General features: G+C 43.9%; 1 protein-coding gene across 1 annotated transcript; it reads left to right on the forward strand.

Moving 5' to 3' along the window:
* Positions 1 to 109: 109 nt before the first annotated feature.
* Positions 110 to 27342, forward strand: SLC22A3 (solute carrier family 22 member 3). Its single transcript, XM_057406906.1, has 11 exons — positions 110 to 822; positions 10911 to 11014; positions 12975 to 13129; positions 15416 to 15581; positions 16582 to 16699; positions 22029 to 22126; positions 22264 to 22478; positions 24022 to 24130; positions 24375 to 24487; positions 25910 to 26009; positions 26752 to 27342. Exons 1-11 carry the CDS (start codon positions 409 to 411, stop codon positions 26807 to 26809), a joined length of 1650 nt encoding a protein of 549 aa, XP_057262889.1. The 5' UTR covers positions 110 to 408; the 3' UTR covers positions 26810 to 27342.
* The last annotated feature ends 19 nt before the right edge of the window (positions 27343 to 27361 follow it).

Here is a 27361-nt window from a genome sequence, read left to right on the forward strand (position 1 = left end):
CCCACCTCGAAGGAGTTAACTGGGTTTATTACATAATCTGTTTAACATTCAGGATGAATAGGAAATGCATGCCCCTCCTCTCCTACAGTATGTTTGCACGCTTTAAATCACACTCCTCCCCGTCTGTGTGTAAGCCCCACGCCACTTGGCATTCCCTGAGTCTCTGTGTGTGTGCTTGGGTGCGCACTTGCATGCCTACCAGCAGCTTTGCCCTGTCCTGGCTTCACTCATGCTACTGGCAGCATTGCATGCCCGTGTGTCTGTGTGTGTGTGCACACACGTGAGAAGAGAGGAGCGAGGGGAGGCAAGGCAGACACACTTATAGGAAGTGCCAGCAGCCGATGCCTGGTGTGAAAGCAAACTCTGTCATCTCTTGGAGTGCTGCAAGTGGACAAACTGCCTGACATAATGCCAAGTTTTGATGAGGTTTTGAAGGAAGCTGGTGAATTTGGAAGATTTCAGAAGAGGGTCTTTTTCCTCCTTTGCCAGACCGGCATAACTTTTTCTTTCCTGTTCACCAGTGTGGTTTTCCTTGGGCAAGCACCAGGCAGCTACTGGTGCAGGATCCCTGGGGCAGCTGAACAAAGTGAGCTATGTGGCTGGACACTGGAAGAGGAACGAAACTTCACAGTACTGCCCCTGCATCTTGGGAACAGGTCCTCCGGCGGGGAGTGTGAGAGGCTGGATGTCGTGTGGGACACCTCCGTCAGCTGTGCCAGCCCACTCGCCCACTACAGCAATGGCAGCACGGGCTACCTGCCGCTCACCACGTGCCATGATAACTGGGTGTACAAACAGCCCCACTCATCCATCGTTAGCGAGGTAAGGAATATCCCTGTCCTCTAATCTGTGCTTCCATCCCGGTGCGGGATTGCGGCAGTAAAATGATATTGCCCCTGCAAGGTTCATTGCTTTTGTGGCTGGTTTTCCTTTCTGGGTTTGCTTTGTTCTCAGTCACAAGCAAAGGATGATGAGAATGATCAAGTGTCAGCATCAAGCTTTTAGGGAAAGGTGTGCTAATCTGAAGGGTGGCTCTCCAAAGCTAAGTATCCTACACAAAGCCAAACACCACACGCAGAGATTGCTCTGTCACTAGAGGAATGTCAGATTAAAATAAAGAGTTAAATGCTTGTAGCTGAGGCTTTTGGTGCTTGGTTTTGGGCCAGCAACTTTGTCGATATAAACTCCAAGTGTAGCTGACTTACACCACTTGATGATCTAGGTACTGTATATTATACATTCTCTGTTTCCTGTACTGAACATTTAAGTCTGCAGGTAGTAAAAAACCCTGGTGTCAGAATGCCTTTCTGAGATCAGGCAGGAGTCAGCAGAAATGATTGTGCTTACTAAAGAAGAAACAACAAACACACATTTTTGCCCAAAGCTATTATTCAGCTTTTCCTGAAATGTCAGTGTCAGAGAACCACAGACTATTACCAGTAGTGATAAGCGCTGGTGAGTGTAGCATGAACAATCATAAACCTGCGAAAGGCCATTTAGGATGCTTTCCTAGGAGATCCTCTGTGTAATCTGTAATCATGCTGTGGATGTGCTGTGGTCTGGCTTCAGCACACAGTCTTCACACTTGGAAGTGCATATTTTAAGGTCATCCCAACAGTAACTGTCACCAATGCAGTGATGAAAAATACGAAGTGTGCTTAGAGGGGTTGGCTAGGAAATCATCATGGTGCTCCACAAAGCTTGCAACTTGGCCATGGGCTTTGGCTCCTGCCTGTCTTATGAGCCTCCTACTGTGTTTTTTGACTGTGTGCTTGGACTGGAGCTGTGCCCTCCGAAACACTGAGCAGGGCACAGCTGGCAAAGCCCTGAGTAAACGCTGAACTGAAAAGCGGTGCCTGTCTGAACCTTCCAATTCACCACTATTCCCCCATCCAGCTGGGACCGCTTGTTTCTTCTCACAGGCTTCAGGCACAACAGAGCATCGGCTTTGTGCCCTGAGCCCCACACCTGACCTGAGCAGCTTTAGCCAGGATCTCTCCTAAGGAGAAGATAAATCAGAGCACCTGGCTGGCCCTAGAGCAAAGGTGAGAAGTAGTTTTGTGTGTGATAGCTGGAATCAAAGCTGCTCAGAAGGCTGTAATTAACAAACAGGGAGCTGGTGTCAGACTTTGGTCCCTGTAAATTATGTATCTCTGCCCACGCTGGCACTGGCAGCCAAGGCTGGGTGGGCAGGAGAACAAATGCTGCCTGAGAACTGCATCCTGGCTCCAGAGCAAGCTGTGTGAAGTAGCTGTGGTGGGAAGATGATACTGCTACCTCCAAGGTACCTCTGTTGTGGGACTGCAAAGAGTTAGATCATGGCGCTTTTTACCTAGGCAGTCTCCACCAGCTATTCCACTCAGAACTCAACAATAAAACTAGACAGATTCCTTTTGTTGCTCTTTTTCCCCCCTTCAACCTTGCTGAAGGTGAAAGCATGTAGGTTGTGTCCGTAAGATAGTGCTCAGGGTCTGATTATGGCAGCAGTTTGTGTATCTAGCAAAACCACTGGGATTTTCCAGCAGAGCTGAGCCACTGGGTACAGCTAAGAGAAACCAAATTGCAGCGGTAAATGGGAGTGAATGGTTCAATGTTCTCTGTCAAACATCTCATCCATCTGCACCTTCTTCCTCTCTTCTCCTGGGGAGAACCTCCAGAACCAGGGATGGAGGAGGAATGAAGGAATGACTGGAGAAGCGCTTTCCACCTGTGCTCCCAAAGGTGCACATTGGGAAAAGCAGGGAGTAACAGTCTGCAAGTAGCAACAGGCTGGGACTCTCTCTCCTCTGCCAAGGCAGCACGTTCCATCACCAGTGTCAGTGGCTCCTAGCAGGAATTTTGCTGGCACCTTGGATGGAGGGTGCTGGCCTGTGACCCGTGCCACATACATCCTGTTCCCAGTTTTGCAACATCTGTTGGATAAATCACATTCCACGGGGCTTGGTTTCTTCATCTAAAAAGGAAGCTTGTGGCATGCACATCTTGCCTTGATTGCTTTGAGATCAGCTATTAAAAGGAGCTTGATATCTTACTAATGTGTTCTATATCCAGCAAAGATAATTTAAATCCCAGATTTAATTTAGTCTCCTATCACTCAGCTGAGGGTTCAACAAATCATGACTCAATTTAAGCAGATTTGTGCTCCATCTAATCAGCTCATGAAAGATGTCTTTTCTCATGTGTTTACTCATAAATGCTTCATGTTTCTGTTTCTTTGAACTACCTAAGATTTCTGTCTGGCTGAATCAACAGTGGAAGTGATCAGGGAGATAAAGTTAAAAGGATGAGTTACATGGTGATCTGAAGGACATATATTCAGGGAGAATGATGGAGATGGGGGGGGAAAAAGAAGAGTCAGGGTACTGAAGGTGTTCTTCCAGATCTATGGCAAACACAGACCTGGTGTGGATTTGTAGTGTCGCAGGGTAGGCAGAGGGCAAATGCAGGCATGTAATGCCTTCCCTGGGAAAAGATGTTGAATCACAGAGCAGGTCTGGCAGCCAGACCACAGGCTATTGTAATTGGTGCTGAGCATCCAAAAGATGGATCTCTGGATCGTATGGCTGGAGGGACTGATTTTTGAGGAGTTGTGAAATGAATGGTGTTGCTGTACTTGTTTCATTGCTCTCATTTGTACATGACTGGAGCATGTTGCTCACTGACCACTCTCATCCTAAATAACTTCTGCAAAGGTGCTCACAGTAGCATCAGTAGGAGGAAGCAGAGGAAAAGGGAGAATGTGAACTGATAAAAAGCAGCCACTGCTTTGCTGGAAGTACCTGGGGTGCCTGCTGCGTCACCTGCTTGCTGCTATAGGACTCCTGAATTTCAGTGCTGGGGTACAGTGGGGTGCTGGGAGAATGTACCAGGGATTTCCTCCTTCAGCATTTGAGAAAAGCGAAATCTATTAAGAAGTCATCCCAGGAGCAACACATGGCAAAGGCAGTTAGCTTGATCTAGTGACAGGTCAAAGTACTGCTAAAGATTCCCTTTTAAAATCTTCTTTTGATGCTTAACAGGCTCTGAGAGGAGGCTCCTAATTCTGCAGTGACATGTCTAAGGGTCTCTGTGCTCCATTGCTTTAGGTCAGGCTTTTCCATCAGGGCAATCCAGATCAGAGGAAGAGTTGTCCACTCGTGCTGCACACACAGCCCAGCACCCTGGTGCCTGAATTAAGAGTTGGGCAAACTGGAGCTGGGATGATGTCAAGCTTGGAGACAGCAGCAAAGTCCTGCACTATGCATAAACCTTGGCAGCATCCCCTCCGACGCAATGGTGTCGCAGGTGGTGGATCTGCCCGGAGGACTTTGGCCCATGCAATCTGTCCCCGTCTAATCGAGCGTGCCTTGCACAGCTCCCTGTGAAACTGGAAGAGGAGGCTGCGTGCGTCAGTGGGGGGGACAGGAATGCAGTAGCTTCTCATGTTTTGCTTGGAGAGGGAGTCTGAACGGGTAATCACCAAGCTAAATCCATCCTTGGCTCATGCCCGCTGATGCCGTCTGAAATGATGCTAGTCATAGCAGGTGGCCAGGGCTTCTGCGGAGGGAAGGCTGGTGACAGTAGCACCTCTTACAGGAAGAGAAGGGCAGGAAAGGACCATGTTTCTGTGCAGCAGAAGGGTACTGGGGGGCTGCAGTGGACCAGGGAAGTTACAGCCTCATGTTCTAGTGATGGGGTCTGGAAGGGAGCCCAGGTGTCTCCCTGCACTCCATGACACTTGAGGTAGGAAGCATGTTGCCAGCCATCTCCTGCCGAATGAGCTGGGAGAGGGACACATGTACCCAGGACATCGGGAGGTCAATAAAACTAATATTCCCAGCAAACTGTGTAGAAGACAAGTCACTGGCCTTTAACTGGGTTTTGCACTATGTGCTGTCACCCCAGAGGAGAAAGTCTAGCATTCTGTGAAAGGGTGGCTGGTGATATTTTGCAAAGCAATAATCGTTTTATTCAGACATTTTTGATGGTGATGACTCCTAGAGGCATGTACGTGAAGTACAGTCGCACCTGCAGGCTCAATGGCCTGTGGTGGTGGATGAAAGGAAGAGGGAAGTCTACATGATCAGCAGCAGCTACAGCACAGCTGGCATATTTTAGGCTTATTAGAAGCCTTCGTTGGCAGGAGTTCAGCAAGAGGGAGTGATTCCAGTATGCCCTGTCTGCAGCAAGTCTCCACGCCATAGATGATGTCATTTCAAGACCTGCCAACGATTTATTGCCAAAGTGTGAGGTCTGACATGGACAAATGATCATCTGAACATACCCTATTGCACCTGCTGGGAATAAATCTTCCTACTCCTCTGCTTGCCAGCTGTCTCAGAAAACGACAGTCAGCCAGCATTTGCAGAGAAGCCTGTAAGCAAAGCAATGTTTGTCATGTAGCTTTTACAGTCCCTCAGAGCAGGAGATTGCATGTCTATCATGCTCAGGGTGGATAAAGGTCCTTTTGCTGTCCTCCTCCAAGGCAATAAACAGTGTAATTCATCCCCAATGTGTTGAGCTAGTGTGATTATTGCCATTGGCATAGCAAGACCCAGTCTTATTTCAGCCGTCAGGGTGGGATTAATATTAAGTAGTGTAAGGAAAGGGGAAAAGGAGGAGCAAAGGGAGCAGCAATTGCTGAATTTCTTAAGACCCTCTAACTTTGCTTTCCCTATGAGAAACACTGGAGCAGTTCCTTGAATGGGTTACGCCAGTGGGGCAACACCTCTGTCACTGCAATCAAGCCAGGTAGTACTGGCTGTGGGCTCAGGCCTTGGTTTTATTTATTGCTTTTAGGACAGCTCCTAACGGGGGCTTCTCCCCTTTGTCACTGGGAGCGAAAGGGTAAGCCAGCCTCTGCTTGGCCACTTGTATGAATGCCACTTAAAACCTGTGTGTGGGCTCTCAATGTGCTGTTGTAATTGGGCTGAGGAATCACTGCAGATGTCTTCATTGACCAAAGAGTTTCATTCATCAGTTTGAAATTAATTGTAAGAGGCAGTAAAGTGATATCGAACTCCTACTCAAAGCTGCGACTTTTTGAAGAGCTTTTAATAATGTTGTCATTTAAAGCAATGCATTTCTACAGGAATAGGTGTGCTGAAGTGTTTTCGGGATTTCTCAGTGCATAAAGGCCTCTCAAGGTCCAGGAATTGCAAGTTTGTGGTTAGTCTGCATGTCAAACCAAAATGGAAAATATTTGCCTTCTGCCAAAGGTGTGAAGAAAAGAGAAGTTTCCACAGTCCTTGTGTTTTCCAGTCATCAGTCATGTACAAGCATTTCTTCTGTTCCCATCTCAGCCAGTTCCCACTCCTTTCTATAGTGATTACTACACTAATGAACTACGGCGAGCTAGTGCAAAACCTCTTTGTTCCCTCAGAGAGATCTCACTCATGCAGACAAGTGTGGCAGTGGGTGCAGAGATGGGTTACAGGGTTGTGCTGGGTGCATGAACTTGGGCAGTGAAGGGCTTAGCTGGGAGCATGGCAATGATGAGGAAGAGGATGTTCCCTTAGCTGGAGCTGGCCAGCTGAGCTAGTTCATCCACGTGGTGATTGCAATGAGGAGCTGGCTAGCTAGGTTTTAACAGCGTGTAGGTGTAGCCAGTGCCGTCTAGGTCAACAGATAGGCTTAAGAACAAAACCCCCTAAGGCTTTTCTTTGCTTTTCCATATCCTTCTCCCCACACTGCAGTAAATGTTTTAGCAATTAATTTTTGAGTTTTTGGAGGAAAGGGGACTGAATGCAGGATGTGACATTCTCTTTCTGCTGTGTTGACCTGGGGCAGATTATTCAAGTGAAAACAGAAATGTTTTCTTCACTGCATACGTACGTGCTGCCAGGACACTATCTGTGGACAGATACCTACAAGTGCAGGACAGGACATTAAGCTCTCCTCACTCCAATGTCTCACAGATGTTTCTCTAGAATATGACCCAAATTCTGCAGCAGCAGGGTGTGCTTTTGCAGCCAGAGAGGTGACACTTCTGAAGGGAAGCTTCAGCTGGGTCCCAGCTTGCTGAGATGTGTAATGCTCAGCCATGAGCCACTGGTTTCTTCCACAGCTTATTTTCAGTTGATGTGAGCTACAGGTCTTCTCTGGAGGTGCCCAAGTGTAATGTTCAGGAAGAAACCAAAGAAAACCAAAGTCAGACAGTTAAAGTCTAGACAGATAGTGAGCCCTAGAGTTTTTGATTCTGAGTGCTAACAAATTTGGAAACCAAGTAGGATCCAGGGAGGGTAGTCTGTGACATTTAGAGACCATATGGTGGGATTTTTTTGGTATGTTATGAGAAGAACTTATACTTTCAGGGAATGGGCTCTCCTGTTACTCACAGTGGGAGATGGTTACTACAGGGATACTGATCCCTCATGCCACCAGATACTTGCATGGAGGGGTTCCTGGTCAGTGAGCATGGGCAGCATCTGCCTGGGCATAGGAAAAGCCTCTATGGTAGGAATGCGAACATCAGCCCATGCATAGACAAACATGCGCCCATTCAGAAACAGACAGGAAGCACCATTCCATTTCCTTCTGTGGGGACTGCTAGCAAGGCACATAGGAGATGTTTTAGGGGAGTTCTACTGGCTAAGTGGAGACAGGCTGAGATCCTGGGTAAACAGATGGAGATGCATTTCCTCCACGTGATGCATATAGGGATAACTATCAGGCACAACCAAACCAGGTCACAGCTGAAGTGGTGCTGCGGGTCTGACAGGGAGCTTAGATCAGAAACATATCTCTGCAGGGTGCGCAATTTTCTTTTAAAGGTTACATTCCCCTGTAAAGGTTATGTTTGCAAACGAAAAGCAAGACATTAGCAGAGTGATGACTTAAATGGTAGGTGCTATGTCAAGCAAACAGAAAAGGTCTGAGAAAGCTTATCTGTACCAGAAGCAGTTTAAATACTTAGAAAATAACAAAGCGCAGGATTTAGGAGAGTACAGCGAGTGTTCTGTCATTAATCTCTTCACAAAGAGCTTAAGAGTTTCTTAGAAGTTTTCTGTATTTTCCTATTTCCTGGAATGTTTAAAATATTTGACTATGTTTCAACTGCCACCTGAATCATCTGAAATGTCTGTTCAGATGAAAGAGTCCTCTCTGGTAAAGATATTTCCCCCTCCCTCTTTTTGGCACACGTTCATTCTCTTGCCCTCTTTTGTGACAGTTTATCCATTGCGTGATTACAGTAAAGAGGGATCAAACTATTTAAAAAATAAAATACCCTTTGAAGAAGTATCAAACGTACAAACCTTGAGGGCCAGCGCCTGCAGCAGGCACTGTGGCTGGTCCCTCAGGGCATGACTCCACCACCGCCCTGGGAGGTAAGATCCTCAGCTACCTGTGTGGCTTTCCTGCTGCTCCTCAAAGGGTAGGTGCCTTCCCCGAGAGAGTGTCTCTGCAGTGAGCTGAGGGTGCCAGGCTATCACAGGGTGGGAAGCACACCCCTCCTCCTGTGGGGCAGCTGCAATGTTGTTCCCTTTGTAATCACTTGGGATATCACAGAGATAGTGTCCTGGGTCTTGGGAAACCTGGTGTGTTGGCTCAGGGAGAGCTGTAAAATACCCATGCAGTTTACAGCCATTAGAAATGTGGGGCTTGGTCTCTGAAATCAACAACCGAAATTATGGGCAAGTGGATTTTAAGTCATCTACAGTGTTTTTATTTATAGATTTGATGTCTGTGCAAGCATCATCTCATTTTGACATTGCTTCAACACTTTTGTTATTACATTCACTTCTTAATTTTGTTCTCACACTAATATATAGCTGTTTCTGGTGAGGCAATAATGCTCTTATTCACTTCACCATTCTCTCCTTGGTTGTTTTGGCTTATGAGGGGGTGTCCTCTCCCATGACCATCTTCTTCAGGAGCAATTGCAAGTGTTGGAGGATATTTTTCTCTCTGACCCAGGCAATTCTATGAAGGGCTCTTAAACCGGGTCCTGTATGAAGCCTTACCTGCTGATCCATCAATCAGCCTGATACTTCTCTCCAAGTTTTTGATCTTTCAAGGAGCCAAACCAATTGTGAGGTGCTGAGCGACCTTAACCTTCACCAGGAGAAAACTCCCTCTGCAGACCACAGGCTGGACCTCTCTGTTATTCCTGGGGACTGCTAGGAGGGGGTTGTGAGGGCTCCTCCCTGCCCCTCTGGGGAAAGGTGCTCCCAGGTCACTCCACAAGCATCTACTGGAAGCAGAAAATAATGGTGTAAAGGTTTGAGTTAAGCAGTGTTCAAAGCTGGAGCCCAGCTGCAGGTTGAAGCTGACCTGTGTCATGGTCTATTGCTGTAAATGACTGGGAAAAAAAAGGACACCACAGCCAGCTCTGAAGCTGCCAGTAGGAAAATATATGAAATAACATAGCATTTTGTAAAACAGCCCATGGCATCAGGCTCTGAGCTCTCACTACAGCTGTCATGCACACAGCAGAGCCTGGGGTCTCTGCTGCTGCCACTGGTCTGATCAAAAACCCACAGGGAAGAGTGCAGCTATGTAGTGAGACACGCAAGGAGAGTGAAAGACCTGTGCTGTGTTTGGAGTTCAGAATATTACGAGAAATGGTTTCTTATTTAGGTACATAAATAAACGGTTAAGAGTATTACTTTAAATTTATGGGTCCAGATTCAGGTTCAGTGCGATCCCAGTCTGGGTGCCTTCTGTAGACACCTCTGAAATCCTAGGCTCAGGGAATACTCTCTGGGCATTACAGCATGTAAATGGGCTAAGACGGGGCTCAGGCTCATGGCATTATATTTCAGAGTCTGGAGAATGGTGAGTGGCAGAAGAGGCTGCTAATCTTCTCTCTAACCCACCCTGTGGCCACCTGTCCAAGCACAGTGTTTGAGCACTGGTATTGTGGTACATGTGCTGGTGAGCACAAATGTGACACACTGTGTGTGTGCTTCAGCAACCAGTGCCTTGTTAGTGATTAAAAGATTGCTTACAGGTCATGCCTGAAAGCAAAAGGGTATCTCTAGGGAAATGGTGGCAGCTGCTGTTGTCTGCGGCTTCCCTTGGTCCTGAAGTCACATTGTTCCTAAGGTTACCCCAGGCATGGATCGAAACCTCCTGACTCTCAGCAGGTCTGCAGAACTTGGCAGGCAGAGGTTGGTATTTCTTTACTCTCAAAGAACCTCTAAAGTAATTTACACTGGCATGCTGTCTGGATAACTACTTTAGTTTCATTCTGGTTTAATTCCTAGTGTCTTTGTCTTCTTTCCTCTCATCCCCTTCTCCCTCCCCTTCATCTCTGCCTGTCACCATCCCCATCCGTGTTAATGAAAACTTCAGCTATCCACCAATGTAACAACTTGTTAGGAAGTTATGACTACTGCAGTATAAGGAATAGAAAACTCTGGGAAAGCTACACCAGGAAAATACATATTCTATGTGTCTGAAATGAATCTGAGGTCTGTTTTTAGTTTCCTTTCCTCAGAGACCACCTCAGAAGACACTAAGAAAAATAATTAAATATCTCTAAACTGGTATTTTCATTGGCTATAGCTGTGCGCCCTTATTCTGCACTAAACAAAGTCATGGCATTGCCATGGCAACAAATTTAACAACGTTGTGTTTGGTTTGCAAAAGACGAGTTTGCTTTCCATATCTGGACAACTGATGCATGAAACTCACCATCTTTTTGGCAAGGAGCTCTCCCTTTACCTTCACAACAGCTCAAAGACTGCTTGCTATGGGTGCACTTCCGTGGCCCACTGGTCCTTGCTGTTAAACATGCATAGTTGAACTTCCCTTTCTCCTTCCCTTCCCCTTTCTCTTTCCCTTCCCCTTCCTCTTTCTCCTTCCCCTTTCCCCTTCCTTCCCTTTCTTCCTCCCACCATGGCCCTATGCAGTTTCTATAATGCTTTGCCCTGAGGATGATGAATGAAACATCTTGGGTGTTTATGGATTCTCCCTTGTTCCCACAGTATAACCTCGTGTGTGGCAACGCCTGGATGCTGGATCTCTCACAGGCTGTCCTCAATCTGGGGTTTCTGGCTGGCGCGTTCACCCTGGGCTATGCTGCAGACAGGTACTGTGTAAGCACTGCTGTCCTTTGATTTGTTCGGAGGTGAATTTACTTGTAATGTCACCTGCAATAAGCATGCGTTAACATTTTGGGGGTTTAATTCACTTTGGATAAACTTTCCCAGCCTGGGTTAACAACATCAACCAATGTAATCTTCGCTTCCTTTTGGGCTGGAAACTTCATGCCATCATACTTACTGATCCTGTTTAGACTTTATAATGTCATGAAAAGAGCTTTTCTTGCCATTTCTCATGTTTTCTGAGCACATCTGGACCCAGGAAGGGCAGAAGGACACAGAAATTAAAAGGAAGCATTCATTAGAGTTTTCTGGACTCAACATTCTTTTACTGGAGAATGTTTAATAGGCGCTATTGATGAAGAAAGCAACTACTTGAGGAAAGAAGGAAGGCACAAAGTACGGTAACTCTATCCATTCACAGGCTGGACTCATACGCTTACCACCAAGGACATAGCTCCCTCCAGCTGGTCCTCAACTCTGTTAGAGGTGGATGAATGCCAAGGAAAAGATGTAGGTGATACTCAGGTTTGAGTAGCCACCCTGCCCAGGAGTGGGAAGCTCCCATAAGCTCTACGTTGCTCTTAGGGTAAAGGAGGAAGCTGGCTTTGTGCTTTTGCTGATAAGTAACAGTAGTCAACCTATGCATTGGCTGAGAGCACTACTGATGATTTCAATAGCAGAACATTTTTGTTCTACCTGTTTTATTTGCTACCTGCAATAATCATAATAATAACTAAAGTGCAATTTCTCTGTAGGCATGAATATTTACAGAATTATCTGGAATTTCATCTCAGATAGCAAAGTTTGAGCTAGCAAGGAAAACCTCTTCTTTTCAAGGGATATAGTAATAGGGGAAAAAGTAAGGTGGAAAAGGTGCTACGACACTGGCTAGCTTAACATATCTCTTCTCGGTGTCTGGCTGGGCAGTTGTGATACCAGCACCTTAAGACTGTGTAAGAGTAGACATATCACAGCTAATTATTAAAATAGGAGTACTTGTGTATTAAGCGTATGACTACCATACAACTATGGATGTTATGCATTGATAGCACTGGAGAATGTGCTGCAGCCAGACCATTTGATTCTTGTCTCCTTGGCAGCACTGAAAAGGATGGACTTGGCTGAAAATGCCCTAATTTTTTGTCCTGTATAAATTCGTTTCTTAAAACTTTTTGAACAAAATGATCAAACACATATTCTCTCAAATAATTTCTGGTAAGGTGAATAGTTACATAATTTTTAATTTCTTCTTCTTAACGTAGCAGCAGGAACAATGGTGAAGGGATCAAAATGGAAATTTCAGTTGTGTTCCAGGGGCACAGTTTCCATGAGACTACAGGCAGGTTTTGTTGGGTTTTGTTTGTTTGTTTGTTTGTTTGTTTTTAATTACAGCGTTCCTTGGGCATGTCTATTAATAATGATGGGTTTTGCTGGAAAATGGGACTCATGAATACATTACGCTGACTTTGAAAACAAGCAATCTAAGCCTAAACAAAACACTGGAAAGCCACATAGAGCACTTAAAGAAAAAATTACTTACTTTCACAGAGCTGGCTGAAACTACTCTTAGGAGACTAATTTGTGAAAACAGAAATACCCAACAAAAGTTTCCCTTATTTCAACTGGATCAAGAATCTGAACTGTAACATATGGACCATAGTTTAGATAAAAAAAGACAAAACTATTTTCTAACATACAAAGGAGCCTGGTGGTGACATCACCAGTTTTAAAGTCAGTGACATAAAGGCAGTGATAACTCCCACAGGTAAAAGATTCCCATATTGCAAGGGCCAGCACTACAATATTTCAGGCAGCCTCCCTTTGGAACAAGACTGGTCTCATAAAGGTGCTTTCAGATCTAGCATTAAAATGAGATGCCAGGGAAAAAAAAAAACCACCTTTGTGTCTTTTTGTAATTTTCACTTTATTTTCCCTTTTCAACAGATATGGCAGAATCCTCACCTACCTGCTCTCCTGTCTCGGGGTTGGGATATGTGGTATCATAGTGGCATTCGCACCAAACTTCACTGTATTTCTGATCTTCCGTTTTCTCCAAGGCGTGTTTGGCAAGGGAACCTGGATGACATGCTATGTGATTGGTGAGAGCTGTTATCTTTCTTCTTTTAGTATTAGGAAGAGCAACGGATTTTTGGAGGACAATATGTCTTGCAACATGTGCTCTTGATAATATTTTATTCCTCGCAACAAAGCACTGTCCCTGGGATCAGCAGACAATGAATAACCCAAATCCATCCTAGCTAATGCGTTTGTCCTCCGAGACAAGGTGCCTGCCTGCAGATTGTATCTTGACATTGTCTGTGGTCTGGGCTCATGCCTGAACTGAATGTTCGAGGAAGCAGTCACTGGCCTATGTCCAGACCATACTAGGGATCTTTCTAACAGCTAAACTGTACAGTGCTTCCTTACCTGGTGAGGTCTGCTGATTTACTGGTAGGGACTTGCCCTCTAAGAAGGGCAGCAAGTGCAAACCCTTTCTGATCTTCAGTACTGATATAGGATGGAAATGAGCAGCACTATACATGCCTGCCTGACCTCACAGAATTCCACGGAGAAGAGTGAGGAAGTAATTCAAGAGGGCAGACTAACAAGAGTGATGTGTCCTTCAGATCTGTCCAAGCTCTCCTTCAGTACCCATCTCTGGAGTCTGATGGGGAGGGATTAACATAAATAATTAAGGGGTTGAGGAGTGGAATGTGTATATACAGAGGTTTTCTTACAATAATCTACTCAAAACACAGTGATAACACCATTATATAGTGCAAAAAATTGTAACATCACTGTAGTCCGTAAGGGCTGGGACAATGTTTTTAACTTCCTAGTGGAATCTATATGACTGAGAGCAGAATTACAACCAGATGTAAACAGTTACAGTGAGACCTGAGTACACCGTGGTGATGTATGTGCAAACATACCTGTCTGGCCCTCTCAGGATTTAAAGCCCAGACACACCTCAATTTTGTGGGCAAAGTTACATTGCTGAACAGCTCAGGTCCAAGATCCAGGGAAAGAGTGAAAAGCTGTTTTTCCCCTCACTTCCAAGCAGATGGCCTAATTTTATACTGAGATCTTATCCTGAAACTTTGGTGAGTGTTCTAACCAGCAAAGTGGTCCTTAAAATGGACAAGTTTTAACAGAAATAAATGGTTTGCAATGCTCGTATCAGACTGCCTGACTTCAGGGAAAGGTTCAGAGATACAGCACTGTCCTGAAGGACAGTGTATTACCTCAGCCCTGAGCAAGGTGCTTAATTCTTGAAGGGAGTGATTCCTTCTAAATCTCTTCAAGGATCTACTCTTATGACTCAGGATCACTCAGAGTATTTACCAGCCTAATACATTTAAAGAGGCATATACAGGTCATTGGTTTTGTTGCACCAGGAGGATGGTTGCTGTTAATACATCTCCCAAGCTACTGATCTGCGTTTCAGAACCACAACAGGCTGATCCAAGAACCTGTACAGATAACCTAGCTCTTTCCAAGCCAGCGCTGAGCAGCTGCCTTTAGGCAAGAGTTGCCCCTGAGCCATGCGGACATGATGAATAGTCAATAAAGACAGTAATGGTGTCTTATCTCTCTGGGTTGCCAGCTGAAATGAATCACTGTTACTTGCAAAATTGTGTCTCTTTCAGTAAAATTAAAAAAAGAAAAAGAGTTTTTTGTATATTTTAAAGCAAAGTAAAATCGTCTGCTTTTACTTTGAAGGGTAGGTAGTAGTGACAGTTTTGAAACAAACAAGAGACACTTCTTCAGGCATTGCTCATCTCAACTATGGATGTCATGGCCATGGGATATTGCCTGAAATATGGGCTTACATGGCTTTCAGAAGTGACTAGTCACATTCACAAAACAAACAAATTCAACAAAGTTTGAAAAACAAACCAACAAAGGCTACGTTTGCTCTAGTAAAGAAAATAAACTGTGAACCATACCTTAGCCCTCAGAGAAACCAGCATGGTATGGCTAAACTCTCTTCCCCACAGTTGTCCTGTCTGTATTACTACTGGGAGCAGCCTCTGCCTGGATGGTTCTCTAGTCTGTGGCAGGGAAGAGTGCTAACAATTTACCACTAAGGGTGATCATGACACAGTCTCAACTCTTTGTTCTGGCCCTATTTAATACATTAGTGGACATGCACTCAGAAACCCTGCTAGCTGAAGAACAGGGGGTGAACTGGTGAGGGGGTGTCACCCACTCTTGCCCTGAACAGTCTCAGGAATATGCTTATATTTCTGAAGGCAAAATGCTGGGATAGACAGACTTGTGACCTGATGCAGTACTATCCTTCCTTATGTTCCACCACTAACATTTTTCTTTCATGTTAGTTTTGTTTCTGTGTTGTTTATTTTGGCTTTCTCTCTGATCAGTGACAGAGATTGTTGGTTCTGACCAGCGGATTGTTGGGATTGTGATACAGATATTCTTCACGCTGGGAATTATGATTCTCCCTGGAATTGCATACTTGATTCCCACCTGGCAAGGGATCCAGCTGGCCATATCACTGCCCAACTTCATCTTCCTGCTGTACTACTGGTAATGTTGCAGTCATTGCTCTTGTCATTATTGCTGTTACTATTCAAGCACCTTGAGAGTCCTGCTGTGGTCCAAAGTCTCCAGTGTGCAAGATGTTGTAGGTTAGGAAGAAGATATTTGCACATTGTTGATTCTGGCATTTTTACTTCTTTTTAGTGAATTGCAGGCATACATTTCTTTCATTTTTCTGTCCAGAGTTTGCCTCCCTTGTAAGCCACAGCTGGCCCTTCACAGAACCCTACCCTGCTTAACATGGGGTTGTATATCTGCTTAACTTGACCAAAGTCTGCTTGACCATCATGCATGGGATGCCACCTTTACCTCTGATTATATACTCAGTTCAAGCCTGAGTCCTTCCGTGAATTGGGCAGTTCAGCTAATAAGAGAGTAGAGCACTATGCCGTGGTGGAGTGCAGCCATCCTGTGGGCTGGATCCACAGAATCTAATCCACATAGCCTCTTCTTGCACATTGTTTCCTTAAACATTGCCTTTTAAGAGTGAACTTTTAAATCGTGAATTATATTAACCCTTGGCCAGCAGAAACTGAAACACCTATCAGTACTATTGCTTTGTATTCAATTTATAAAACATGTATAGGTTTATGTGTTTGCGTGTCTATCTCATAATAATACAGCTAGATGTTTCCCAATCTGTCTGTACTTGGTAATACATGTGTTTAGTGCTTTCATTGTTCCTTGAAAACAAGGCACCTTGTTTGTCTGTTAGTTATCCTACTTTTGACATCAATTGTACAAATACAATAGCTAGATTTCTTATTTTCCAACTTTGTGGAGTACTGATATAACTTATTTCCTGCCCACAAGGATTAGATATTTTACAGCAGACTGACTGGAAAAGCAGTCCACAAAAGAGTTTCTGTATCCCAAAGACTGAAAAATCTGTATGTTGTGTATTAACACAGGCAAAAGGCAAAGGACTTCAGTTTACTCATAATGTTAAAGGGCCAAACCTCTATTCATGACTTCTGTGCTCTTACAGGGTGGTTCCTGAATCTCCACGTTGGCTCCTGACACGCAAGAAGGGAGACAAAGCATTAAAAATCATGCACACCATTGCAAAGCACAATGGGAAGTATCTCTCACCACATTACTCAGAGGTATTGTTATCTGTTTGAGCTAGAGGTTCTTTTCTAAACTTTCTTACTCTTCTGAAGGTTCAGTTTTGTTAAAATGCTTTCTCTTTATGTGATGGACAACACTCTTGATGTGTCACACCAGAACAAGATTCTCAGTCCCGTACCTACTTTGTTAATTGCAAGAGTCAAAGTGAACAGGCTGGAAAGACATGGTCTGGCGAAAGAAGTTTGCAACACAATGAATCTGGCATTTCATTTGCAACACTCCTACTTTAAAAACTTGTGGGAAATACCAGAAAACAGCCTGAGGGCCCATGAGATTTCACAGCAGCTGCCATTTTAGCTGACAGAGTGAGTAGAGACAGCGGGATCCATTTTTGTGGTTCCTTTGCTAGAACTTCCTTTTGCAACTCAAAAGGAAAATGAAATCAGAATTTGCTTCTGTCTCAACAGGGGGAAAATATGCCCCAAAATTCCAAATACAGGAAGTACATTCTAAGATCACTATTTGCAAAACAAGACAATATATGTTAGAATTACAGTCCTTTGATGGAACTGAAAGGACTGATGCATTTCAGATGATACTTATCATGTCATTGCAGCATTTGCCTTTTTCTTCATTGGGTCATTATGGCATTGGTCTTATGCTTCAGTGACAACAGATGTGTCAAAGTTCCTGTTCTGTAATAAACTATGTCTGGAGCCTAAATGCTAGCAATAGAAGTGTTAGGAATCATTATCTGAACTAAGGAAAATGGCTGCAAATTGTTAGTACACAGCAGCCCAGAACTGGCATGCTGAATGTGTTGCAAGTATTTTAGAAAGAAATGACCTACATAAAATGCCTATCAGTGCACAGTAGTATCCTTTATGACTACACACATGTATATACGTACATTTTTATACATATATAAAAGTATTATGTTAACTAAATTTTCACTGATATCAAAAGCAAAGATTTTGGGATGGTAGTGTCTGAAGGACACTGATATGTCCCATTCTTTTGGGAAGGAACATCATGATGTGTGTGCTTTGCAACCAGTAGTTGACAGCTTGAGTTCCCACTGCTTGCTACCTTACCTGTGTTTTTCTAATTGCTCTTCTTAAGCAAGAGAGAGCCTGAGAATTTAGCCCAGCTCATCCAAAAAAGTGGGATTGCTTCACCGAAGTCCTAGAGTATAATTCTGGATTAATTTTTGGCAGTAATTATTGGCACTCTTCTGAAACAACACATAGCTGTTCCCAAATCCATAGGATTTTTTTACCTGGTGAGAAAAAAGTCCCATAAATCAGCCATCCAGCCTAAGCAGCTGTGCTTATTCAGGACCATTCCTCTGATAAAAATAATAGTGCACACAGGAAGACGTATGTGGCAACAGATGTTGTATGGAAATGGCCAATTGATTTATACCAATATTTATTATCTTTCCACTTCATTGAGTATATGTTGGTGGCAGTTCTGTCAAGGTAGAGTTCACCCAACAAGTTCCACAGATAAGCTGGGCCCTAACCTGTACTATATCTCTTAGGATTTATGACTCTGGACTAATGATTTTGTGAAGTCATCTGTTTAACATCTTTGTCGCTGACATGGACAGTGGGATTGAGTGCGCCCTCAGCAAGTTTGCCGATGACACCAAGCTGTGTGGTTCGGTTGATATGCTGGAGGGAAGGAATGCCATGCAGGGGGACCTTGACATGCTTGTGAGGTGGGCTGATGCCAACCTCATGAAGTTTAACCATGCCAAGTGCAAGGTCGGAGCAATCCCAGGCACAGCTACAGGTTGGGGGTGACTGGATTGAGAGCAGCCCTGTGGAAAAGGACTTGGGGGTGTTGGTTGATGAGAAGCTCAACACGACCCAGCAGTGTCACCTGCAGCCCAGAAAGTCAACTACATGCTGGGCTGCATCAAAAGCAGCATGACCAGCAGGTCAAGGGAGGCAATTCTCACCCTCTACTCGGCTTTCATGATACCCTACCTGCAGTACTGTGTTCAACTTTGGGGCCCTCAATATAAGATGGACATGGAACTGTTGGAACAAGTCCAGAGGAGGGCCATGAGGATGATCAGGGGACTGGAGCACCTCTTTTTTGAAGACAGGCTGAGAGAGTTCGGCTTGCTCAGCCTGGAGAAGAGAAGGGTCCAGGGAGACCTTATAGCAGCCTTCCAGTACCTAAAGGGGGCATACAAAAATGGTGGAAAGGGACTTTTCAGGGGGACATGTAGTAACAACAGGATAAGGAATGGCTTTAAACTGAAAGAAGGGAGATTTAGATTAGATATTAGGAAGATACTCTTTACTATGAGGGTAGTGAGGCACTGGAATATGCTCACCAGAGAAGCTGTGCCTGCCCCATCCCTGGAAGTGTACAAGGCCAGGTTGGACAGGGCTTTGAGCAATCCGGTCTGCCCAGAGAGGGGCATTGGAACTAGCTGATCTTTAAGGTCCCTTGCAACACAAAACATTCTATTATTCTATGACTCTATGACTCTATGAATTACTGCCCTTGTTGGGCATATACACTGGTGAGATTCCCCCAGCTTGGTCAGCATTACCCAGTGCTGAGTGTGGCTGGAAACTTATAGCAGGAAGGCTGTGCTGCTGCAGCTTCCCCTGTGCTTTCAGCCTTATGTCCCTACACCCACTTCCTTCTCTAAATATCAGCATTTTTACAGTGTCATGTCAGGATGGAGATGTGTCTTTCCCTGCTTTATTGAAGTTATATTCAATTTTTTTTCAAAAGTGTCCCTGCTTATGAGCTTAAGCCACTCAGCTGCAGCAGATTAACCTCCATACACCCAGATTCATGCTGGATCTGTTCCTGGGACCTTTTCAATAAACAAAGTCTTTTATCCTTGGTGCTGAGCCCAGAGGAAAGAGGCCATCTCCAGGAAGCACATTAGTCACAGATCAAGCCTATTTCTCACATTAAATCTCGTCAGGCTTGTCTTTCATGAAGCAACCCCAGAATTTCAGGCAAAGCACTGCAAGTGTGGAGGGAGAGGGAGAAGTGAGAGGCATTACCCATCTATGAATGTTGGCTTAGATTTTCCAGTACATCTGTAATGATTACATTGGCCAAATCCCTTACATGGCTTTGGATGTAGCAGATTTGCACTGTATTTTTATTGACATGCAGGAACCACAGATGACCTTTGTATGAAAGCAGATAAACATTTGCTTCTTTTGCTCTGTGAGTTGCGACACTGGTACAGCTCCATCCAGAACTCATTAAATTAATTGTAAACTATAACACCCCCCCCCCCCCTTTTTTTGTTTGTTTGTTTTTTTTCCCAAGATACTTTTTGATTTCTTGGTCTCTGTCCAAAGCAGACAGGACTGGACTGCAAACAGCTGAGTAAGAGCTGCATCTTAAGAGAGCAAAATAGTCTATCTTTAGAAACATGGGCTCTGCCACTGGATTCCTGACTGCACTGATGTGAATAGCAAAGCTCTCCTTGACTTCAAAAAACAAAAAGAGGATTTTTTTTCCCTACAAAGAGTTGACTTTCCACAGTGGCTTTTTTCTTCATCCATAAAAAAACGCTCAGTCATGTTTGGGGTCATTATGACTTTATTAAGTCCTAAAAATACATGGTAGCAGCTATGCTGAATTCATCTTTAGTCCTTTGGAAAACTAACCCCATATTTGCACAAAGTCAAAACTGATGCCTGGCAGCCTGCTCTTATAAACACAGTCATGGCAGCTTTATGACAATGATATGAGACAGTCCAAGAGCAGCACAGAAACCCAGCAATGTCTGCCTGCCTCACAAAGGTCTCTGGCATGCAGCAGAAGTTACAGAAGAAAAGGCTTTGGTTACAGAAGAAAAGCAAGGGGCAGTAGAAAGGAAGTTCAAACAAATGTGGGATTTCTCTGTCCACTTACAGAGTTCTGTGTCACTCAGTTATGAAAATGTCATGTGTAAGTACATCCAGCCAAATCTCACTGAAAACGTCTATGCTACCTTATGATATGAAAACCAAATACAGAGGAAAAGCTTTGGGCATAGCCCTGGCTGAGCTGACAAGAACCTTGGGCAATGCCTTTGGCTTTACCTGTGTTCTCATGGATCTACATGTTCTCCATTCTTTTACCCATGTTTCCCCACTATCTAGGTTGCTTCCTTGGGTTTCTGCTTCTCTCTCAGGCCTCTTCTCAAGAGGGGAACAGTAACTGAGAGTCAAAGCAGCCAGGCTGCCTGAAATCCTTCTAGAAAAGACTCAGCAGACTTAACCCCATGTTTCCCACAGTTGATTGGAGAGCTGATGGCAATCCTGGATGTGGCTGTTAGTTCTTGGTAGTGTCATAGTTTGTCCCTGCCTAAAGTCACTTCCACCTACTCTTTCTCATGTTCCTCACCCATCAAATGAACATATGAACAAAAGGACTGCCATCTGGCTTAGGCATCACTATTAATATCTGCTGGTCATCAACGTTAAAAACAGCTTCCATCAATGTGCCTAAACTCTTTCTGGCCCTGCTAATATATCTCTGCTCCACTATATCCAGTGGCAATATGAACTCCAACTTGTAAACACAGGCTCTGTGAAACCCTGTCCTTTTTTGTTATTGCTAAACCTTCTAACTAATCATTTCATTAAGTCCCTCATTGTGTCTGTAGTGGTGGAAGCTGTAAACAATTTTACTATAATTTGTAGACAGTATGAGGACCATTAATTCATATTTTGCAGGATTTTTTCTTACAGAGTAAAAGCCAGTTTTAAAGTGCAGTTTGTACTTTTAAAAGTACAGTTCAGCACAGTGCTCATGTATTTTAAGACCCTCTTCATTTCACCAGTTGAATGTTTTGTAGCACCAAAGTGCCATTACAGATCTGCTTTTTCTCTCACTGTTCTTTTCTTCCTGCTGCCCAGCTGTGCCATGTTCCCAAGTCTATTGCTTGCTGCTCACCTTCTGTCTCCCTCCTTCCCCTCAGCCTATTGCTTTGCCCTATCTGCCATGGTCTGCTCCTCTCCCTCACCTCTGGCAGAATGTAACTCTGCTCCCGACCCTGAAGTGAGAACAACTGCCTATTGCCTTCCAAGAAATTCAAGGTCAGCTTCTCTCAGTTTACATCAAGGGAATCGTTGTTCCGCTCTGAAGTCAGGACTGGGGACTTTTTTCCTGACTTTTACATGACCATCCTTAATGAAAGCCCACAGCCCAGTTATATGTTATTTCTCCATATCTGCACACGGCTCTGGAGTGTTAATAGCAGCAGAGCTGGCTCGTCGGCACCTTAGCTCACTGGACTGGAATATTGCTGAGCACCATGCTTACATAGAAACTCTGCTGCACTGCCTGCCTGACCCCTGACAGCTGACTGCTCGCTTTTCTCCTCAGATCACTATTAACAATGAGGAGGTCAGCAACCCCTCCTTTCTCAGCCTGGTGAGGACTCCCCGGATGAGAAGGAACACCCTCATCCTCATGTATGCCTGGTGAGTGCCCACTTCAGCCCAGTTTGTTACCATGGCAGTGGGTTTTCAAGAAAAATTCTGTTGTGATGTTTAAGGTCATTGCAGTTGCTTGCAGCCATTTGTTTGCCTCTCAACACTCTTTTCCCTTTGCTGTTTAGGTTCACAAGTGCCCTGATCTACCAAGGGCTCGTCATGCGCCTAGGAATTGTTGGAGGAAACCTCTACCTAGACTTCTTCATCTCAGCAGCTGTAGAGCTGCCTGCTGCTCTCCTAATTTTAGTGACAATTGATCGCATCGGCCGTCGCCTTCCTTTTGCAATAAGCAACATTGTGGCGGGGATTGCATGCCTCATTACTGCCTTTTTGCCAGAAGGTAATTCCCTTCCCAATGTCAGGGTCTTTAGGTCAATGACTTCTCTCTGACACCCCTTAAGCAAGGACAGCAGGCCACACAGAACTGTAAATAAAAGTGAAAAGTGTTTGGTGATACAACAACATTGCCGTCATGGAACAACATACCTCATTTGCTTATAGAGTGCCCTGGGACATGTAATGGCTGTATCTTTGATGGGTGGTGAGCAACAGCTGAGTGTAGTGTTAGAGAGAATGTGTATAAAGTCTTTGTACTGTTTTGAAGGCAAATGCAAGAGAAGAGTATACAAACATAAACCAGAAGTTTTCAGTGTCTCGCAGCATGGGGTGAAATTTAATGAGGGTTTGTTTGGTTATTTTGGAAGGGAAATAACCCTGAGCATCTCAGTTTTGCTTCAGAGCAAACTGAAATGTTTTCTTGTTCTTTCTCTTGAAGTTCTGAGAAAACACAATCACTGCCAGAGCCCTCTCCTGTGGCAGAGCTCCCCTTTGTGCTGATTTCACACTTGTTCTTTCATTTGCCTCCCCATCTGCCTCTTCGTAGTCAGACCATACAGGAAACTGGCCTCTCCCAAGGGCATTGCAGAAGTGCTTATTGCATTCCTTGTGATGCTCCTCCAGAGGACACTGTCTTTCCAGAGAGGGAACTCTGACACAAAGCCAGATGGAATGGCTGTGCCCTGTGGTGTGGATGTGACCTTTGTACTCCCTACTGATGAATAAGGGGTTCCTGCTGATGTATACAGAGTAGTGGCCACACCACAAAGCTCAAGCAGACCTGAGAGAGCTGAGAAGAGCCACCAGGGCAGGATAAGGCTCCTGGCCTGCTCATGCTAGGTACAAAGCCAAGCATCAGGGGAAGGAAGGGGGAGAATGGCCAGGAGTACCATTATTAGGAGTGTGTCTAATGAGCAGTGGATAGACAAATTAGAAAGTGTAGTTGGCCTACCCTAGGGAGAATTATTTTACTGTAGCATCCTGGAAGTATTTAAAAGACATGTAGATGTGGCACTTAGGGACATGGTTTACTGGTGGACTTGGCAGAGTTAGGTTTGTGGTTGGACTTGATCTTAGAAGTCTTTTAGAACCTAGATGATTCTATGATTCTATGCACTTTTAGAGGTAGATTTTTTGTGGTCAGAAGGCTTTGGGAGGTGAATTAACATGTGGTCACTTAACATGTGTTGAGTTACTCACATGTGTTTCTCACAGCATGACATCCCTATATAAATAAATGCTCCTTTCCAGAGCACAATTTGGACGTGGTCATGGAAACTTATTCCCACCCAGGATGTTATGCCCCACCAGCGTCTTGAATCAATCAACAAGAAGTGATTTCTGATTCTCCAAAACAGCCTGGCGTGGTGCTGGAAAACAATAAATGCCAGTAGAAATTGATATCTACAGCTGTGGCTTTTCACTCTGATTTGCACTGATCCAGTGTTTCTGTGATATAGCTTCTGCTGACAGGGCCTAGGGCTCTCAGAAATGCTCTGCTGGTGCAGCAAAGTGCACTTCACCAGGGTTTCTCTTTGAATAAATAGATATCCTATGGCTTAAAATGACAATTGCCACACTGGGAAGACTGGGCATCACGATGGCTTTTGAAATTGTCTATCTTGTGAACACTGAATTGTACCCTACGACACTGAGGTATGTTGAAAGCTCCCTGGAATCTTTCAATGTCTCCTTCTGCTTTTCCCCATTCCCTATTTCATCATTGTTTGGTAAAACTTCATTTTGTTCAGAGTTTCCTAACTTGAGTAGCCACTGCTCAATGTGGATTGCATAAACTGTCAGGATCATTTTGGAGCTAAACCTATGTTCTGCTCCTTAAACTGCTGGTTCATCTGTTTGGTAGCACCTCACAAATACCTGGCACTGTTTTTTTTTGCAGAAACTTTGGTGTTTCCCTGTGCTCGAGTTTGTGTGACCTAGGAGGGATCATAGCCCCATTCCTGCTTTTCCGATTAGCAGCCATTTGGTTGGAGCTACCTCTAATAATTTTCTGTAAGATTTGATTTAAAATCAACTTTTGGTTTAAACATCCTCCTCCTAACAGAGCTTTTCTTTCAGGGCAAAACTGTAGTGTGTGGCTTCATCTCCCATTCAGACCAGCTCCTCTCAACCCTCACACCTAGAGCAAGAGGCTGAATGGCAAATGGGTGAAGTGTGGGTGATTTCACGGCAGGCCATGGATTTGCTCAGGTCTGCTTGTATAACTTGGCTGAAGGAGCATAAAAGAAACTGTGTGAGGTGCTTTAAGACTGAGAAAACTTACAGCTAAGTTCTGTAATTACAGAGAAGCAAGCTTAGTCTCCCCGGAGTAGAGGTTAATGTCTTTTAAGAAATAGTTGGTTTGGGTTTTTCGGCAGGTACAGCTATGACCATGGATGTTGTATTAACCATAACTTCATATTACTGACAAATTCTTTTTCTCAGTTGCATTTTAGAAAAAAAATATCCATGTGGAGTAATTCTGTGGGCAAAAAAAATTAATTAAAATACTTATTTCCCACATGGAAACGTGAATCTGTGGCTAAACCAGACTTCCAGGAGATACACATGACTGCATTGAATGCAAAAGGGATAGAATAAGTAGGGAAATTGGTGCTAATGACAACTTTAGCTGAAAACAAAAATGGAAAGAACACAAGACATTTTAAAAGATTAACCCAAGAATAGACACATACAGCAGTGCAGTGTTCACATTACCTAATTCTGAAATTCCGCTGCTGAATTCCCTCTGTCTGGAATAAAGAGCTGCAAAATCAGAGAGAACCAAGGGAGGCTGTGCAGCAGTCAGGGAGCATTTTACTTTTTGCTCCAGCCCTTCTATTTTTTATTTATTACTTTATTCAAATTATATTTACACAGGAAATTATTCCAAAATAACCATTCCTAATTAACCATTTCGAACTGGCTCTGTATCTGAATGCTCTTTCCCAAGAATGAATTCTTAGTCTGAATCACATAATCTACTTTGGTCATGGATACATGAAGAGGGTAGCTCAGGAAAATCTCAGTGGTCTCAAGAAACATTGATGCATCTACAAGATAGATAGAGCCTCTTGAAGAAAAGGAGATTTATCTAATATGAGAAATAACATTTTGATTACATTGCAGTTTGTATGCACTTGTCCATGTGCACTTATCTGAGGCTTTTGACTTGTAAGATCTCCCTCTGGGACCAATACAGGCTGCAAATGAAGCTCTAGCTTTAAGGGTTTTTTTAGAATAGGTTAAATTTATGCAGCATACAGGTGTCTGATAAGATTAATGTAACATTGCAGATGTAATCAGAAATAACTGTTGTGCTTCAAAAATACTAAACCAACCTTAATCTGAATAAACTTTCCTCAGTGGATAAACTCTGAAAATAAGAAAAGTAATTTTCTTATTGTTTTTGTATATCTTCAATGTTCACTGTAGGTATTCTCGCAGTTGTCTGTGGGCTCCTGGTACTCCTTTTACCAGAGACAAAGGGAATCTCCTTACCAGAGACAGTGGAGGATGTGGAGCAGCTTTCAAGGTGTGATATGTATTTTATTCCTTTTTATTTAGGTGCTGTTTCCTGATGGTGTTCTTCTCCAACTTTATCAGCTGTCATAAATTATTAATGTTTTCCAAATGTCAAAGTAAATTCCCTAGTCAGGTCGATGTGATATTTCCCTCAACATACATTTGAAATTTTCAGTACCATTCATTAAGGCAGGTTGTTAAAAAAAAGTATGGGGATAGAACGTGTATTTTTCTCATGGAGACATGAGAAATCTGTCCTATGAACCTCTAGAAGCAGAAATAAATCATGTGCAAGAGAGATACTTCAAAGTACAGCCTGCAACTCTCTGCTCAAGAAAACCAGCCATAACCTCAATCCTGTGAAGGGCCCTTGATCATGGGAACACCTCCACAGTTTGTGAAGTCATTAAGAAGTCATGTACAGGATGAATTTACATCTGAAAAGTTGCAGGCATATCTTTCCCACTCCCGACACACAGCAAGCCAGGCTCTTCATTGCATTGCAGGCATGCAGGGAACATTTACAGCTTGGCTTAATTTCTTGAGGAGATAGCATTATACATTAATGTTTCAAGCAGTGGCTTTGTATATTGCATCAGTAACTTTTGCCTGCTTCAATACACAAACTAAAGAATGAGGAAATTTTCACACAGAAAATAAATGTTTCAGTACTGTGGATTGGACTGCAACTTGGGTTACATCTTTTCCTTCTTCTTTCACACTTATACACCTCTCCCCTTCTGTTTCTTCAGTCATTTTGGTAAATGTGGCAAGAAACGGAAACACCGGGATACCAACTCATATATTTGAACTTTGAAGGACAGCACTAAGCTAAGAACCATGTTCCTATGATGGGAATTTGTTCTCCGCCTGCCATCACTTCAAAATTTGCAGAGTATGGTTTAAATTCCATGTTCTTCTTCTAAACATAAGGACATTTAAAACAAGTAGTGTATTTTTCTATAAATATTAATAAACTTTTTTTTTTTCTGAGTGCGCAGTTTGCAGGAAGGGAGCACTCTCTGATTCTTGGTAGAGAACAGAACAGCTTTAAAAAGAAGCGCTATCCAGCTCAGTGAGCTCTTATTTATTTCTTCACCTATTTGAGTCATTTGTTTATTTCTGTTGTTAACATATACCTTTGGGTGGGGAGGGTTTAATACAGTACTGCTCTTTCAAGATCTGATGGCTTTGAGGAGGAGAGGATGAGTATTTCAACCTGTTCTCCTTTGGCTCTGGGCAATCCAGAAAAACAGAAGATCTGGTGGCTTAGGATGGAGGTTGCTAAACAGGGAAGCTCTTCCTTTGGTTAGGAGGGATGGGAATCAGTGGTGTGCATCAGGACACCCTTGCCCTGATCTG

Source organism: Pezoporus wallicus, unplaced genomic scaffold (genome assembly GCF_028554395.1).
Source record: "Pezoporus wallicus isolate ANWC-B61680 ecotype Strahan unplaced genomic scaffold, APGP_CSIRO_Pwel_v1 scaffold_6362, whole genome shotgun sequence".
NCBI classification, from domain to species: domain Eukaryota; kingdom Metazoa; phylum Chordata; class Aves; order Psittaciformes; family Psittacidae; genus Pezoporus; species Pezoporus wallicus.

Coding starts and splice junctions, on each gene's coding strand:
- SLC22A3 (XM_057406906.1), top strand. CDS start 409: ATGCCAAGTTTTGATGAGGTTTTGAAGGAAGCTGGTGAATTTGGAAGA. Junction 15,582..16,581: donor ATCTTCCTGCTGTACTACTG/GTAATGTTGCAG, acceptor GTGCTCTTACAG/GGTGGTTCCTGAATCTCCAC. Junction 22,127..22,263: donor CTCATCCTCATGTATGCCTG/GTGAGTGCCCAC, acceptor TTTGCTGTTTAG/GTTCACAAGTGCCCTGATCT.